This window comes from Hyla sarda, unplaced genomic scaffold (genome assembly GCF_029499605.1).
Source record: "Hyla sarda isolate aHylSar1 unplaced genomic scaffold, aHylSar1.hap1 scaffold_897, whole genome shotgun sequence".
Taxonomy (NCBI): Eukaryota; Metazoa; Chordata; class Amphibia; order Anura; family Hylidae; genus Hyla; species Hyla sarda.
In genome coordinates, this window is record NW_026610926.1 from 95,972 (window position 1) to 115,109 (window position 19,138).

Here is a 19,138-nt window from a genome sequence, read left to right on the forward strand (position 1 = left end):
GGCAGTCGGCTCGTCCTCTATCATTGGGGCAGTCGGCTCGTCCTCTATCATTGGGGCAGTCGGCTCGTTTTCCATCATTGGGGCAGTCGGTTCCTCCTCTATCATTGGGGCAGTCGGCTCCTCCTCTATCATTGGGGCAGTCGGCTCCTCCTCTATCATTGGGGCAGTCGGCTCCTCCTCTATCATGGGGCAGTCGGCTCGTTCTCTATCATTGGGGCAGTCGGCTCGTCCTCTATCATTGATGCAGTCGTCTCGTCCTCTATCATTGGGGCAGTCGGCTCGTCCTCTATCATTGGGGCAGTCGGCTCGTCCTCTATCATTGAGGCAGTCGGCTCGTCCTCTATCATTGAGGCAGTCGGCTCGTCCTCTATCATTGAGGCAGTCGGCTCGTCCTCTATCATTGGGGCAGTCGGCTCGTCCTCTATCATTGGGGCAGTCGGCTCGTCCTCTATCATTGGGGCAGTCGGCTCGTCCTCTATCATTGATGCAGTCGGCTCGTCCTCTATCATTGGGGCACTCGGCTCGTCCTCTATCATTGATGTAGTCGGCTCGTCCTCTATCATAGGGGCAGTCGGCTCCTCTATCATTGGGGCAGTCGGCTCGTCCTCTATCATTAAGACAGTCGGCTCGTCCTCTATCATTGGGGCAGTCGGCTCATCCTCTATCATTGGGGCAGTCGGCTCGTCCTCTATCATTGATGCAGTCGGCTCGTCCTCTATCATTGGGGCAGTCGGCTCCTTCCTCTATCATTGGGGCAGTCGGCTCGTCCTCTATCATTGGGGCAGTCGGCTCGTCCTCTATCATTGATGCAGTCGGCTCGTCCTCTATCTTTGGGGTAGTCGGCTCGTCCTCTATCATTGGGGCAGTCGGCTCGTCCTCTATCATTGAGGCAGTCGGCTCGTCCTCTATCATTGGGGCAGTCGGCTCGTCCTCTATCATTGGGGCAGTCGGCTCGTTTTCCATCATTGGGGCAGTCGGTTCCTCCTCTATCATTGGGGCAGTCGGCTCCTCCTCTATCATTGGGGCAGTCGGCTCCTCCTCTATCATTGGGGCAGTCGGCTCCTCCTCTATCATGGGGCAGTCGGCTCGTTCTCTATCATTGGGGCAGTCGGCTCGTCCTCTATCATTGATGCAGTCGTCTCGTCCTCTATCATTGGGGCAGTCGGCTCGTCCTCTATCATTGGGGCAGTCGGCTCGTCCTCTATCATTGAGGCAGTCGGCTCGTCCTCTATCATTGAGGCAGTCGGCTCGTCCTCTATCATTGAGGCAGTCGGCTCGTCCTCTATCATTGGGGCAGTCGGCTCGTCCTCTATCATTGGGGCAGTCGGCTCGTCCTCTATCATTGGGGCAGTCGGCTCGTCCTCTATCATTGATGCAGTCGGCTCGTCCTCTATCATTGGGGCACTCGGCTCGTCCTCTATCATTGATGTAGTCGGCTCGTCCTCTATCATAGGGGCAGTCGGCTCCTCTATCATTGGGGCAGTCGGCTCGTCCTCTATCATTAAGACAGTCGGCTCGTCCTCTATCATTGGGGCAGTCGGCTCATCCTCTATCATTGGGGCAGTCGGCTCGTCCTCTATCATTGATGCAGTCGGCTCGTCCTCTATCATTGGGGCAGTCGGCTCCTTCCTCTATCATTGGGGCAGTCGGCTCCTCCTCTATCATTGGGGCAGTCGGCTCCTCCTCTATCATTGGGGCAGTCGGCTCCTCCTCTATCATTGGGGCAGTCGGCTCCTCCTCTATCATGGGGCAGTCGGCTCGTTCTCTATCATTGGGGCAGTCGGCTCGTCCTCTATCATTGATGCAGTCGTCTCGTCCTCTATCATTGGGGCAGTCGGCTCGTCCTCTATCATTGGGGCAGTCGGCTCGTCCTCTATCATTGAGGCAGTCGGCTCGTCCTCTATCATTGAGGCAGTCGGCTCGTCCTCTATCATTGAGGCAGTCGGCTCGTCCTCTATCATTGGGGCAGTCGGCTCGTCCTCTATCATTGGGGCAGTCGGCTCGTCCTCTATCATTGGGGCAGTCGGCTCGTCCTCTATCATTGATGCAGTCGGCTCGTCCTCTATCATTGGGGCACTCGGCTCGTCCTCTATCATTGATGTAGTCGGCTCGTCCTCTATCATAGGGGCAGTCGGCTCCTCTATCATTGGGGCAGTCGGCTCGTCCTCTATCATTAAGACAGTCGGCTCGTCCTCTATCATTGGGGCAGTCGGCTCATCCTCTATCATTGGGGCAGTCGGCTCGTCCTCTATCATTGATGCAGTCGGCTCGTCCTCTATCATTGGGGCAGTCGGCTCCTTCCTCTATCATTGGGGCAGTCGGCTCGTCCTCTATCATTGGGGCAGTCGGCTCGTCCTCTATCATTGATGCAGTCGGCTCGTCCTCTATCTTTGGGGTAGTCGGCTCGTCCTCTATCATTGGGGCAGTCGGCTCGTCCTCTATCATTGAGGCAGTCGGCTCGTCCTCTATCATTGGGGCAGTCGGCTCGTCCTCTATCATTGGGGCAGTCGGCTCGTTTTCCATCATTGGGGCAGTCGGTTCCTCCTCTATCATTGGGGCAGTCGGCTCCTCCTCTATCATTGGGGCAGTCGGCTCCTCCTCTATCATTGGGGCAGTCGGCTCCTCCTCTATCATGGGGCAGTCGGCTCGTTCTCTATCATTGGGGCAGTCGGCTCGTCCTCTATCATTGATGCAGTCGTCTCGTCCTCTATCATTGGGGCAGTCGGCTCGTCCTCTATCATTGGGGCAGTCGGCTCGTCCTCTATCATTGAGGCAGTCGGCTCGTCCTCTATCATTGAGGCAGTCGGCTCGTCCTCTATCATTGAGGCAGTCGGCTCGTCCTCTATCATTGGGGCAGTCGGCTCGTCCTCTATCATTGGGGCAGTCGGCTCGTCCTCTATCATTGGGGCAGTCGGCTCGTCCTCTATCATTGATGCAGTCGGCTCGTCCTCTATCATTGGGGCACTCGGCTCGTCCTCTATCATTGATGTAGTCGGCTCGTCCTCTATCATAGGGGCAGTCGGCTCCTCTATCATTGGGGCAGTCGGCTCGTCCTCTATCATTAAGACAGTCGGCTCGTCCTCTATCATTGGGGCAGTCGGCTCATCCTCTATCATTGGGGCAGTCGGCTCGTCCTCTATCATTGATGCAGTCGGCTCGTCCTCTATCATTGGGGCAGTCGGCTCCTTCCTCTATCATTGGGGCAGTCGGCTCGTCCTCTATCATTGGGGCAGTCGGCTCGTCCTCTATCATTGGGGCAGTCGGCTCATCCTCTATCATTGATGAAGTCGGCTCGTCCTCTGTCATTGGGGCAGTCGGCTCGTCCTCTATCATTGGGGCAGTCGGCTCGTCCTCTATCATTGGGGATGTCGGCTCGTCCTCTATCATTGATGCAGTCGGCTCGTCCTCTGTCATTGGGGCAGTCGGCTTCTCCTCTATCATTGATGCAGTCAGTCGGCTCTTCCTCTATCATTGATGCAGTCGGCTCGTCCTCTATCATTGGGGCAGTCGGCTCGTCCTCTATCATTGGGGCACTCGGCTCGTCCTCTATCATTGATGCAGTGACTCGTCCTCTATCATTGGGGCAGTCGGTTCGTCCTCTATCATTGATGCAGTCGGCTCATCCTCTATCATTGGGGCAGTCGGCTCGTCCTCTATCATAGGGGCAGTCGGCTCCTCTATCATTGGGGCAGTCGGCTCGTTCTCCATCATTGGTGCAGTCGGCTCCTCCTCTATCATTGGGGCAGTCGGCTCGTCCTCTATTATTGGGGCAGTCTGCTCGTCCTCTATTATTGGGGCAGTCGGCTCGTTCTCCATCATTGGTGCAGTCGGCTCCTCCTCTATCATTGGGGCAGTCGGCTCGTCCTCTATTATTGGGGCAGTCGACTCGTCCTCTATCATTGGGGCAGTCGGCTCGTCCTTTATTATTGGGGCAGTCGGCTTGTCCTCTATCATTGATGCAGTCGGCTCGTCCTCTATCATTGGGGCACTCGGCTCGTCCTCTATCATTGATGTAGTCGGCTCGTCCTCTATCATTGATGTAGTCGACTCGTCCTCTATCATTGGGGCAGTCGGCTCGTCCTCTATCATTGGGGCAGTCGGCTCGACCTCTATCATTGGGGCAGTGGCTCGTCCTCTATTATTGGGGCAGTCGGCTCGTCCTCTATCATTGGGGCAGTCGGCTCGTCCTCTATCATTGGGGCAGTCGGCTCGTCCTCTATCATTGGGGCAGTCGGCTCGTCCTCTATCATTGGGGCAGTCGGCTCGTCCTCTATTATTGGGGCAGTCTGCTCGTCCTCTATCATTGGGGCAGTCGGCTCGTCCTCTATTATTGGGGCAGTCGGCTCGTCCTCTATCATTGGGGCAGTCGGCTCGTCCTCTATCATTGGGGCAGTTGGCTCCTCCTCTATCATTGATGCAGTCGGCTCCTCCTTTATCATTGGGGCAGTCGGCTCGCCCTCTATCATTGGGGCAGTCGGCTCCTCCTCTATCATTGGGGCTGTCGGCTCCTCCTCTATCATTGGGGCAGTCGGCTCCTCCTCTATCATTGATGCAGTCGGCTCGTCCTCTATCATTGATGTAGTCGGCTTGTCCTCTATCATTGGGGCAGTCGGCTCGTCCTCTATCATTGGGGCAGTCGGCTCGTCCTCCATCATTGATGCAGTTGGCTCGTCCTCTATCATTGGGGCACTCGGCTCGTCCTCTATCATTGATGTAGTCGGCTTGTCCTCTATCATTGATGCAGTCGGCTCGTCCTCTATCATTGATGTAGTCGGCTTGTCCTCTATCATTGGGGCAGTCGGCTCGTCCTCTATCATTGGGGCAGTTGGCTCCTCCTCTATCATTGGGGCAGTTGGCTCCTCCTCTATCATTGGGGCAGTTGGCTCGTCCTCTATCATAGGGGCAGTTGGCTCGTCCTCTATCATTGGGGCAGTTGGCTCGTCCTCTATCATAGGGGCAGTCGGCTCCTCCTCTATCATTGGGGCAGTCGGCTCGTTCTCCATCATTGGGGCAGTCGGCTCGTCCTCTATCATTGGGGCAGTTGGCTCGTCCTCTATCATTGGGGCAGTCGGCTCGTCCTCTATCATTGAGGCAGTCGGCTCGTCCTCTATCATTGGGGCAGTCGGCTCGTCCTCTATCATTGGGGCAGTCGGCTCGTCCTCTATCATTGATGCAGTCGTCTCGTCCTCTATCATTGGGGCAGTCGGCTCGTCCTCTATCATTGATGCAGTCGGCTCGTCCTCTATTATTGGGACAGTCGGCTCGTCCTCTATCATTGGGGCAGTCGGCTCGTCCTCTATCATTGATGCAGTCGGCTCGTCCTCTATCATTGATGCAGTCGGCTCGTCCTCTATCATTGATGCAGTCGGCTCGTCCTCTATCATTGGGGCAGTCGGCTCGTCCTCTATCATTGGGGCAGTCGGCTCGTCCTCTATTATTGGGACAGTCGGCTCGTCCTCTATCATTGGGGCAGTCGGCCCGTCCTCTATTATTGGGGCAGTCGGCTCGTCCTCTATCATTGATGCAGTCGGCTAGTCCTCCATCATTGGGGCAGTCGGCTCCTCCTCTATCATTGGGGCAGTCGGCTCCTCCTCTATCATTGGGGCAGTCGGCTCCTCCTCTATCATTGGGGCAGTCGGCTCATTCTCCATCATTGGGGCAGTCGGCTCCTCCTCTATCATTGGGGCAGTCTGCTCGTCTTCTATCATTGGGGCAGTCGGCTCGTCCTCTATCATTGGGGCAGTCGGCTCGTTCTCCATCATTGGGGCAGTCGGCTCGTCCTCTATCATTGGGGCAGTCGGTTGGTTCTCCATCATTGGGGTAGTCAGCTCCTCCTCTATCATTGGGGCAGTCTGCTCTTCCTCTATCATTGATGCGGTTGGTTCGTCCTCTATCATTGATGCAATTGGCTCGTTCTCTATCATTGGGGCAGTCGGCTCGTCCTCTATCATTGGGGCAGTCAGCTCATCATTGACGTAATTCATAGGCACGCCATCTATTGGCTGTCAGTGTTTTGTCCCTCTGCAGAACCCATCCCTCCTCAGAGAAGTGAAGCATCCTGGGAAAGAGAACTCCATTCACAAACTGTGCTAAGGGACTGCAACCTCCATTGTTCCATGTGGCTGTATCGCTGGTCGGCTCATGGTTCTCCCCTAATTATTCCCAGCCACAGAGACCACCGGCTCGTGTTCCGGAGAAGCTGCTAATTTTGTCCCTGGTTATGCCCACTTGTCATCCATGTTATTACAAGTTGTGTTTCAGCCATCTTGCATTATGCTATGCTGTTGTTTATTCACCGTGCCCACATTTCCTATAATTCCATAAATCTTCACTCCACCATACAGTCTTGTCTATTACATGTCAGGGTAACGTAAAGTGAGGACAGAACCATGGCTCAGAACAGACAATATCACTCTAGCTGAAGTCCTCTCCCAGTGAGACGTGTCTCCGTCTTCCTCTCTCCCAGTGAGATGTGTCCCAGTCTTCCTCTCCCCCAGTGAGACGTGGCCCCCTTGTTCCTCTCCCCCAGTGAGACGCGTCCCAGTCTTCCTCTCCCCCAGTGAGACGTGTCCCCTTCTTCCTCTCTTCCAGTGAGAAAAGTCCCCGTCTTTCTCTCGCTCAAAGTGAAACGTGTCCCAGTCTTCCTGTTGTGCCTCTCTCCCAGTGATGTGTCTGTCTTCCTCTCGTGCCTCTCTCCCAGTGAAACGTGTCCCCGTCTTCCTCTCATCCCGTCTTCCTCTCTCCCAGTGAGAAAAGTCCGTCTTCCTCTCGTGCCTCGCTCAAAGTGAAATGTGTCCCCGTCTTCCTCTTGTGCCTCTTTCCCAGTGAAACGTGTCCGTCTTCCTCTAGTGCCTCTCCCAGTGAAACGTGTCCGTCTTCCTCTCGTGCCTCTCTCCCCGTGAGACGTGTCCCAGTCTTCCTCATGCCGCTCTCCCATTGAGACGTGTCCCCGTCTTCCTCTCTCCCAGTGAGACGTGTCCCTTACATCTCGTGCCGCTTTCCCAGTGAGACATGTCCCCGTCTTCCTCTCATGCCTTTCTCCCAGTGAGACGTTTCCCCGTCTTCCTCCCTCCCAGTGAGATGTGTCCCCGTCTTCCTCTCGAGTGATTCAGATGAGTAGTAATATTGTGATCGTTCTCTTTTAGCCTCTCGGTTTCCTCTAAAAAATATCCAGAAGTCAACTCTGAAGAATTTCCGGACCTTCAAGGAAGACGTGTAATTCACCTACAGAAACTTAGTGACAATACCACAGCCTTCGGCCCCCTCTCTCTACACCACAGAAAATAGCCACCCCCTCTCTCTAAACCACAGCCTGCGGGCCCCCCTCTCTCTCTTAGTTTATAGTGAGGGGCAGCAGAGAGTTAGTGGGGGCTACACAATGATGGGAGGCGTCTGATGGGATGAGCACATAATAAAAATACACAAAGATATAAATGTCTGCACTAGTGGCCAGAGCGGCGTCCGGGAGATCAGCCAATAGTTATGGCTTCCCGGGCACTGTAGTGTTACATGACATCCATGACCCCCCCCCCCCCCCCCCACTATGATCCCCTCATGAAGGGCAAGAAACAGGTTTTCAAATATTTTATTTTCCTGAGATAAAATCCAAATGATGAAGAGCAAAGATCTACAGAAAACAACCCTAATCCCAGAAGGAGCAGCACTGTGAGCGCCCCCTGTGGAGGGAATGACAAGAGGCGACAGAAAGCACAAGAAGCGGAGCCGCCATGGCAGAATTATTGCAGCGCAGTCCAGGGGACGCGAATCTGTCCTCCGAGGAGTCATGCATGAGGACAGGGAACCGCGCACCAGGAACGATGGAGTCATCATTAATAAAGTGCTAATGACCCCAACAAACATCTCCCCAACAGCTTTACCACGACTCCGACCCCCCCAATGTCCAGTGTATAAAGGACCCCCAGAACTTCATCCATCCTGTGAGACGCTTCACCCCAAAGGCCACCACGGAGCAGAAACCCCGACCATGATGTCACCCGACAGGAAGGTGCAGTGATGGGGGCTCCAGTGTAGTGTTCATTCATTCCTCTAGGGGTTGCAGGGCATGATTATGAGGGCCATAATATTACTCAGGGTACACTGATGGGGCTGTAGTATATTGCAGGGTACAATGATGGGGGCTGTAGTGTTACTGCAGGGTACAATGATGGGGGCTGTAGTATATTGCAGGGTACAGTGATGGGGGCTGTAGTATATTGCAGGGTACAATGATGGGGGCTGTAGTGTATTGCAGGGTACAGTGATGGGGGCCGTAGTGTATTGCAGGGAACAGTGATGGGGGCTGTAGTGTATTGCAGGGTACAATGATGGGGGCTGTAGTATATTCCAGGGTACAATGATGGGGGCTGTAGTGTATTGCAGGGTACAATGATGGGGGCTGTAGTATATTGCAGGGTACAATGATGGGGACTATAGTGTATTGCAGGGTACAATGATGGGGGCTGTAGTGAATTGCAGGGTACAACAGTTATGGGGCTGTAGTGTATTGCAGGGTACAATGATGGGGGATAGAATGTCTTGGGGGGAGTCACCAGATTATGAGGCGTCCGTCCATCTTTGGGGGGTCTATAACACCATTGTCTGCCGGACCCCATAATCTGATCCGTGTTCACAGAGTCATGAGGGGCCATCGTGCCTGGTCTGGGTGAGAGTACGAGAAGTTGATTGTGGGAGTGCGATGAGTTCATTGTGGGGGTGCGGGGTCGCCCCATAGTCATTAGCTGTGGGAGGACAGATCAATGTTACTGGCGCTCAGTCCTCGTGATTCAGACAGTAGATTCTGAGAGACCTGAAAACAAGAAGAAATTACCAATAATAGATACAGACCACGGAAGGACACTGCCCACCGCCACAAGGGGCGTCATGCCATCACCAAAACACACGCCCCTCACCCACAACCAAAATGGACACGCTCTTCACCCACAGCTACAAGGGACATGCCCTTTACCCACCGCCATGGAGGACATGCCACTCAGCCACCGCCACAAGGGACACACACCTTCACCCACTGCCACGGAGGACACGCCATTCACCCACCGCCACAAAGGTCACTCCATTCAACACCACGTGGACACTTCCTACCTGGAAAGTCTCATCACTTGATTTGTTGAGATAGTTCAGGGAGGCAGCGCGCTTCATACTAAAAGAACAAAAACAGAGGACAAGAGCTGAGACCGGGAAACTACTACTATATATGTGTGTGTATATATAGGTGTATATGTGTGTATAGCTGTGTGCGTGTGTGTGTATATATATATATATATAGGTGTGTATGTATACATATATAGGTGTGTGTATATGTATACATAGGTGTGTGTGTGTATGTGCATATGCATATAGGCGTGTATGTGTATAGTTGTGTGTACATGTGAGTGTATATGTATGTAGGTGTGTGTGTGTATATGTATCTATATGCGTGTATGTACACAGTCATGGCGGTAAATGTTGGCACCCCTGAAATGTTTCTATATAATGAAGTATTTCTCACAGGAAAGGATTGCAGTAACACAGGTTTTGCTATACACATGTTTATTCCCTTTGTGTTTATTGGAACTAAATCAAAAAAGGAGGAAAAAAAAGCAAATTGGACCTAATGTCACCAAACTCCAAAAATGGTCCGGACACAATTATTGGCACCGTCAATATTTGGTTGCACACCCTTTGGGAAAAAAAAAAGTGAAATCCGTGTCTTCCTATAAGCATCAATAAGCTTCTTACACCTCTCAGCCAGAATGTTGGAGCACTCTTCCTATAACCATCAATAAGCTTCTTACACCTCTCAGCCGGAATGTTGGACCACTCTTCCTATAACCATCAATAAGCTTCTTACACCTCTCAGCCGGAATGTTGGACTCTTCCTTTACAAACTGCTCCAGATCTCTTATTGGAAGGCGCCTTTTTTCCCAACAGTAATTATAAGATCTCTCCACAGGTGATCAATGGGATTTAGATCTGGACTCATTGCTGACACTTCAGAACTCTCCAGCGCTTTGTTGTCTCCATTTCTGGGGCTTTTTGACGTATGTTTGGGGTCATTGTCCTGCTGGAAGACCCAAGATCTCAGACACAAACCCAGCTTTCTGACACTGGTCTGTACAGTGTGACCCAAAATCCATTGGTAATCCTCAGATTTCATGATGTCTTGTACACATTCAAGGCCCCCAGCGCCAGAGGCAGCAAAACAACCCAAAACATCACTGACCTCCCCCATATGTCACTGTAGGTACTGTGTTCTTTTCTTTGTAGGCCTCATTCCGTTTTCCATCTTTACCAAAAAGCTCTATGTTGGTCTCATTTGTCCAGAAGACGTTTTCCCAGAAGGATTTTGGTTACTCAAGTAAATTTTTCTAAAATGTAGTCTTGCTTTTTTATGTCACTGTGTCAGCAGTGGGGTCCTCCTGGGTCTCCTCCATAGCGTTTCATTTCATTTAAATGTGGACGGATAGTTCACACTGACACTGATGCTCCCTGAGCCTGCAGGACAACCTGAATATCTTTGGAACTTGTTTGGGGCTGCTTATCCACCATCCAGACTATCCTGTGTTGACACCTTTCATCAATTTTTCTCTTCCGTCCTCGCCCAGGGAGATTATCTACAGTGCCAGGGGTTGTAAACTTCTTGAAAATGTTGCGCACTGTGGACAAAGACAAAGCTAGATCTCTGGAGATGGACTTGAGAACCAAAATTGTGAAAAAATATCAACAATCTCAAGGTTACAAGTCCTCAGACGGTTCTCTTCTTTTTCTGTTGTCCATGCTTAGTGTGGCACACACAGACACACAATGCAAAGACTAAGTGAACTTATCCTGCTATAGGAACATAGACTAAATAGATAAGGATACTTATCTATTTAGTCTATCAAGAGTATGTGGGTATACACCGCTCACTTCCTCCGAATGGCAGTGCATCACCTGTGCACGGACACGCCGGTCCCGCACTCGGCTATGTGCACAACTGGAGAAAAGAAGGTTGTCCAGCACTCAGGAGATGCAGGTAAAATCAATGCTTGTTTTATTGACAATCTTCAGACAAGGATCAAAAACAGAGATAACTTAAGTGTTTCGCACCTAGGTGCTTACGACTAAGCACCTGGGTACAAAACGCGTCAGAAGTTCTCTCTGTTTTTGATCCTTGTCTGAAGATTGTCAATAAAACAAGCATTGATTTTACCTGCATATCCTGAGTGCTGGACAATCTTCTTTTCTCCTATTTAGTGATCATTTATGGCCTATCTTTAGTGTGAATTCTCCACCTCTATTGTCTTAACCCCTGTATATCTGTGAGATGTAACCTGTGTCTTCTTGTGCGATTAGATTTGCTTTGGACTTGATAAAGGGAGGAATCCCAAAAGCTTCTCTACAAAATTCTGTTAGTCCAATAAAAAAGGTCATTACAGGGTACTGCAACATTTTATGATTTGCATCTATATGTATTTATGTGTGTGTGTGTGTGTGTATACGTGTGTATGTATGTGTATATGTATGTGTGTGTATATGTGTGTGTATATATATATATATATATATATATATATATATATATTTGTACCAAGCCTTCCATACCCCCCTCCAGGTCCCTCCTCAGAATGCCTTTGTGTCATTGTGTGTTTTGTGGTAATTACTTTGTGTTCCGTGGTTCTGGAGGCGTGGTTCCTTGCAGCTTCTTCACCAGCATTTCACTGCTCCTCCGTAGGACATCGCGGATCTTACCCAGAGACCCGGAACGTCTGAGTGTTCCACTGCCATCCTGTAACACAACACACACACACCTGACACACAGTGTATCAGTGTCCTACTAACACAATACACACACCTGACACCAAGTGTATCACCATCCTACTAACACAATACACACACCTGACACCAAGTGTATCACCATCCTACTAACACAATACACACACCTGACACCAAGTGTATCACCGTCCTACTAACACAACACACACACCTGACACCAAGTATATCACCATCCTACTATCACAATACACACACCTGACACCAAGTGTATCACCATCCTACTAACACAATACACACACCTGACACCAAGTGTATCACCATCCTACTAACACAATACACACACCTGACACCAAGTGTATCACCGTCCTACTAACACAACACACACACCTGACACCAAGTGTATCACCGTCCTACTAACACAACACACACACCTGACACCAAGTGTATCACCATCCTACTAACACAATACACACACCTGACACCAAGTGTATCACTGTCCTACTGTAACACAATACACACACCTGACACCAAGTGTATCACTGTCCTACTGTAACACAATACACACACCTGACACCAAGTGTATCACTGTCCTACTGTCACACAACACACACACCTGACACCAAGTGTATCACTGTCCTACTGTCACACAACACACACACCTGACATCAAGTGTATCACTGTCCTACTAACACAACACAAACACCTGACACCATGTTTATCACCATCCTACTAACACAATACACACACCTGACACCATGTTTATCACCATCCTACTAACACAACACACATACACACCTGACACAAAGTGTATCACTATCCTACTAACACAATACACACACCTGACACCATGTGTATCACCATCATACTAACACAACACAAACACCTGACACCATGTGTATCACCATCCTACTAACAAAATACACACACCTGACACCAAGTGTATCCCTGTCCTACTAACACAATACACACACCTGACACCAAGTGTATCACTGTCCTACTGTAACATAATACACACACCTGACACCAAGTGTATCCCCATCCTACAAACACAACACACACCTGACACCCAGTGTATCACCATCCTACTAACACAATACACACACCTGACACCAAGTGTATCACATCCTACTGTAACACAATACACACACCTGACACCCAGTGTATCACCATCCTACTAACACAATACACACACCTGACACCAAGTGTATCACATCCTGCTGTAACACAATACACACACCTGACACCAAGTGTATCACCATCCTACGAACACAACACACACCTGAAACCCAGTGTATCCCTGTCCTACTAACACAATACACACACCTGACACCAAGTGTATCACCATCCTACTAACACAATACACACACCTGACACCAAGTGTATCACCATCCTACGAACACAACACACACCTGAAACCCAGTGTATCCCTGTCCTACTAACACAATACATACACCTGACACCAAGTGTATAACTGTCCTACTGTAACACACACTTAGTGTAGCTCTTCAGTACACTGCTCCAGGTGACGACGCCTCGGTGATCCGTTGCAACCGGAGTTGTAGGATTCCTCGCACACCTCATACACACGTACGTGCTCCATGTCACACACTATATACATAACAATCTGACTATTCACATAACGGGGAACTCCTATAGGATAGGGGATAACAAGCTAATCTGCAGGGGGCCAACCAACCGCTGGGACCCCTCCGATCCTGAGGTGGGGACAGAACTGTCCTGGTAATAACTGAAGCCCACCGCGCCATTCACACTCTACAGGGAGAACATTTCACCGAGTTCTCAGGTGAGATTGGGACCCCTTTAAATCTGGTCTCCTGTGAGACACAACCACATGTACACTGCCAGTGATGGAGGAGACCACCTGTAACACTGCCAGTGATGGAGGAGACCACCTGTAACACTGCCAGTGATGGAGGAGACCACCTGTTACACTGCCAGTGATGGAGGAGACCACCTGTTACACTGCCAGTGATGGAGGAGACCACCTGTTACACTGCCAGTGATGGAGGAGACCACCTGTTACACTGCCAGTGATGGAGGAGACCACCTGTTACACTGCCAGTGATGGAGGAGACCACCTGTAACACTGCCAGTGATGGAGGAGACCACCTGTAACACTGCCAGTGATGGAGGAGACCACCTGTAACACTGCCAGTGATGAAGGAGACCACCTGTTACACTGCCAGTGATGAAGACCACCTGTAACACTGCCAGTGATGAAGGAGACCACCTGTAACACTGCCAGTGATGGAGGAGACCACCTGTAACACTGCCAGTGATGGAGGAGACCACCTGTAACACTGCCAGTGATGGAGGAGACCACCTGTAACACTGCCAGTGATGGAGACAACCTGTAACACTGCCAGTGATGGAGGAGACCACCTGTACACTGCCAGTGATGGAGGAGACCACCTGTACACTGCCAGTGATGGAGGAGACCACCTGTACACTGCCAGTGATGGAGGAGACCACCTGTACACTGCCAGTGATGGAGGAGACCACCTGTACACTGCCAGTGATGGAGGAGACCACCTGTACACTGCCAGTGATGGAGGAGACCACCTGTACACTGCCAGTGATGGAGGAGACCACCTGTACACTGCCAGTGATGGAGGAGACCACCTGTACACTGCCAGTGATGGAGGAGACCACCTGTACACTGCCAGTGATGGAGGAGACCACCTGTACACTGCCAGTGATGGAGGAGACCACCTGTACACTGCCAGTGATGGAGGAGACCATCTGTACACTGCCAGTGATGGAGGAGACCACCTGTACACTGCCAGCGCCCCTACTATACAGGATGAAGAGAGGCACCCCCACTGATTGAGGACAATAAGAGACACCCCCACTAATGTAGGACGATGAGAGGCGCCCCCACTATACTGGACCACAAGAGGCACTCCACTGATGGAGGAGGGTGAGATGCGCTCTCACTGATGGAGGATAGTGAGAGGTGCCCCCCCACTGATGGAGGACAATGAGAGATGCCCCCATTATACTGGATGAGGAGAGGCATCTCCACTGATGGAGAACGATGAAAGGCGCCCCCAATAATTGAAGAAGTTCAGAGGTATCCCTATTGTGTCCATTTTTTTTTTTTATTGAAGCCATAATACAGCTGTATCTGAGGCCTTAGTGGTGGTGTATACGGTGCACTGCCAGCTGGATACAACGGTGGATGGTGCCAAGTGGTCAGAAGTGTTACTGTGTAGAGAAAACTGAAGGGGGCGCCGCGCTAAGGACCCATCATTTTTTAAGTTCTTTCGGGGTCCTAGTAAAGCATTAGCATTCATTCTTTTATTTTATAATGTGCGAGGCCTGAGATACGGACATGGCATGTGACCTGTCATGTGTCAACAAAACATGTCAACGTCTTCAGCCACCAGCCAAGTCCATCAGGGGATCGGCAGATTTACCTGCAGATCTGGAACCATGTGATGTCATGTTTAACGCCGAGATTCCAGATCAATATTACTGCGGAAGCCTCTTTGTCCTTCATCAGAACCATCGCCCCATTAGAGGGGACTTTATGACATATCTGCTGAGTGTTCCCAGAACTGGTGGATTGGGTTCTGGAGTAAATCACGCTCTGAACAGTAGAATAAGCCATCTCACTTGAATAACGCAAATGCATCCATAACAATGGAGACCAAAACAAAATTACTTAAATAATTCTGATTTAATATAAATATTCTGCTGCCGGGTATACCTGGAGAATGAGCCTGGAGAGAACAGAGGGGAGGGGGAGGAGAGAGGGAGAGGGAGGAGAGAGGGAGAGGGGGAGGAGAGAGGGAGAAGCGAGAGGGGAGGGGGAGAGAGAAGGGGGAGCAAGGGGGGAGGGGGAGAGAGAAGGGGGAGCAAAGGGGGAGCAGAGAGGGAGGAGCGAGAGGGAAGGGGGAGCAGAGAGGGAGGAGCGAGAGGGGAGGGGGAGCGAGAGATGAGCAGAGAAGGGAGGGGAAGCAGAAAGGGAGGAGCAAAGGGGGGGGGAGAGAGACGAGCAGAGAAGGGATGGGGAGCGGGGAGGGTTGAGAAGAGCGGGGAGGGGAAGCAGAGCACAGAGTCTAGACAAGACAGAATGTACGGGAGACCAGCACCGGAGTGAAGGAGAAAGGACAGGATAACCTAAGTGAGGCCAGGACCTCAGAACTACAAGGCACAAAATCATGGGGCCACAGAAGATATGTTACTTATTTCTATAAATGAACATACAGACAAATTTTATTCTCCAATCATTGTTCAGTATTTGTCCACGATACAAAGGCCACGACAAGCAGCACGTGGATGATACCCACCATTATCAGACCACGTCCCAAGATCACTCAATGATCAGATATGTTTGTCTACAGATGGCACATGGCTCCAGCCACTGAAAGGGAACAACCTATTTCTAGATTTTTGGCCACTAAACCCACCATGTTGTCCTGTTGGCAGGAGATTGGTGTCAGATCGGAGGACACCGCTTAATATCTGTAGAGGAGTGTTGGGAGGGAAATGTTCAGTGACCAGAATGTTTCCAGAAGGTTTGCATAATGTGTAGTTACTTGGTGTAATAACCAGATGAACTGGGTATATGGTAGGGATCGACCGATTATCGGTATGGGCGATATTATCGGCCGATAATCCCGATTTTGGGCATTATCGGTATCGGCAATTACCTTACCGATAATGCCCCGACCAGCCGCACCGCACCCCACCGCCCCCCCCGTCCCGCGTCACACCCCCCACCGCCCCGGCCCCATTGCCTCCCCGGTTTTATAATTACCTGTTCCCGGAGCCCACGCTACTTCTTGCTCCTGCTGCGTCACACTGTGCGCAATGACGAGTGACATGCGCGACGTGAAGTCACCGTCAGTGCGCACAGTGACAGCTCAGGACGACACCACCGGAGCCAGATGTAGAGTGGACCCCGGGAACAGGTAATTATAAAACCGGGGATGGGGGAGGCAATGGGGCCGGGGCGGTGTGGGGGGTCGGGAGGGCCGGTCGCGGGGGTCGGTCGCGGTGCGGTGGGTCGGGGGCGGGAGTCGGTCGTGGTGCGGTGGTGGGGGGAGCGGTGGCAGGTCTCAGGACCCCCGGACAGGCAGGAGGAGAGAAGCGGGCGGCGGCTTATGGCACCGCAAAAGCCACTGCAGTGCATTGATTTAAAGCGCCCGCTTTAAATCAATGATCTGCAGCGGTGTCGCGGGGGGATAAATAGCCGATAACTTATACCGATATTCCGGTATAAGTTATCGGCTATCGGCCCTAACCTCCACCGATTATCGGTATCGGTCCTAAAAAAACGATATCGTTCGATCCCTAGTATATGGGTCAGGAGTCCAGTGTATTCACCAGATGGCCGGGTATATGGTTCAGGAGTCCAGTGTATTCACCAGATGTATCGGGTATATGGTTCAGGAGTCTGGTGTTTTCACCAGATGTATCGGGTATATGGTTCAGGAGTCCAGTGTATTCACCAGATGTATCGGGTATATGGTTCAGGAGTCCAGTGTATTCACCAGATGTATCGGGTATATGGTTCAGGAGTCCAGTGTATTCACCAGATGTATCGGGTATATGGTTCAGGAGTCCAGTGTATTCACCAGATGTATCGGGTATATGGTTCAGGAGTCCAGTGTATTCACCAGATGTATCGGGTATATGGTTCAGGAGTCCAGTGTATTCACCAGATGTATCGGGTATATGGTTCAGGAGTCCAGTGTATTCACCAGATGTATCGGGTATATGGTTCAGGAGTCCAGTGTATTCACCAGATGTATCGGGTATATGGTTCAGGAGTCCAGTGTATTCACCAGATGTATCGGGTATATGGTTCAGGAGTCCAGTGTATTCACCAGATGTATCGGGTATATGGTTCAGGAGTCCAGTGTATTCACCAGATGGCCGGGTATATGGTTCAAGAGTCCGGTGTATTCACCAGATGTATCGGGTATATGGTTCAGGAGTCCAGTGTATTCACCAGATGTATCGGGTATATGGTTCAGGAGTCCGGTGTATTCACCAGATGTATCGGGTATATGATTCAGGAGTCCAGTGTATTCACCAGATGTATCGGGTATATGATTCAGGAGTCCAGTGTATTCACCAGATGGCCGGGTATATGGTTCAGGAGTCCAGTGTATTCACCAGATGTATCAGGTATATGGTTCAAGAGTCCGGTGTATTCACCAGATGTATCGGGTATATGATTCAAGAGTCCGGTGTATTCACCAGATGTATCGGGTATATGGTTCAGGAGTCCAGTGTATTCACCAGATGTATCGGGTATATGGTTCAGGAGTCCAGTGTATTCACCAGATGTATCGGGTATATGGTTCAGGAGTCCGGTGTATTCACCAGATGTATCAGGTATATGATTCAGGAGTCCAGTGTATTCACCAGATGGCCGGGTATATGGTTCAAGAGTCCGGTGTATTCACCAGTTGGCCGGGTATATGGTTTAGGAATCCGGTGTAATCACAGGGGTCAGTCTTGGGTCCTGTTCTATTTAATATATTCATTAATGACCTTGTAGAGGGGTTGAATAGTAAAGTAGCAATCTTTGCAGATGATACTAAACTCTGTAAAGCGGTAAACACTAGAGGACTGTGTATATTAGGGATCGACCGATATCTGTTTTTTAGGGCCGATACCGATAACTTATACTGGAATATTGGTATAAGTTATCGGCTATTTATCCCCCCGCGACACCGCTGCAGATCATTAATTTAAAGCGGGCGCTTTAAATCAATGCACTGCAGTGGCTTTTGCGGTGCCATAGGCCGACGCCACCACCCGCTACTCTCCCCCTGCCTGTCCGGGGGTCCCGAGTCCTATCGCGGTGATAGGATTCGGGACCCCCGGACAGGCAGGGGGAGAGTAGCGGGTGGCGGCACCACTTCCCCCACCGCCGCACCTCTCCCCCTACCGCCGCACCCCCCACAGCACCGCCCCCATCCCCGGTTTTATAATTGCCTGTGCCCGGGGTCCACTCTACATCTGGCTCCGGTGGTGTCCACCTGAGCTGTCACTGTGCGCACTGACGGTGACGTCATGTCGCGCACGACACTCGTCATTGCGCACAGCATAACGCAGGACGCAGCAGGAGCCAGAAGTAGCGTGGGCCCCAGGAACAAGTAATTATAAAATGGGAGATGCAAAGGGGCCGGGGCGGTGCAGTGGGGAGTGCGACGCGGTGCGGTGGGTCGCGGGCCATTATCGGCAAGGTAATTGCCGATACTGATAATACCCAAAATCGTATTTATCGGCCAATAATATCGGCCAAACCAATAATCGGTCGATCCCTAGTGTATAGTAGATAACACAATAGAGGACTGTGCACTGTGAATAGTAGATAACACAATAGAGGACAGTGCACTATTACAAA

General features: G+C 51.0%; 1 protein-coding gene across 3 annotated transcripts in view; it reads right to left on the minus strand.

Moving 5' to 3' along the window:
* Positions 1-7,569: 7,569 nt before the first annotated feature.
* The window catches only part of LOC130348978 (kinesin light chain 1-like), a gene marked incomplete at its 5' end in the record, with an annotated part of 38,885 nt that continues 27,316 nt past the window's right edge, over positions 7,570-19,138 (minus strand). For 2 of the 3 annotated variants that reach the window (XM_056554785.1, XM_056554784.1), the window contains 3 exon segments: positions 7,570-8,806; positions 9,100-9,157; positions 11,637-11,761. In XM_056554785.1, coding sequence (XP_056410760.1) covers positions 8,735-8,806; positions 9,100-9,157; positions 11,637-11,761 — 255 coding nt within the window. 3 annotated transcript variants of the gene reach the window in all.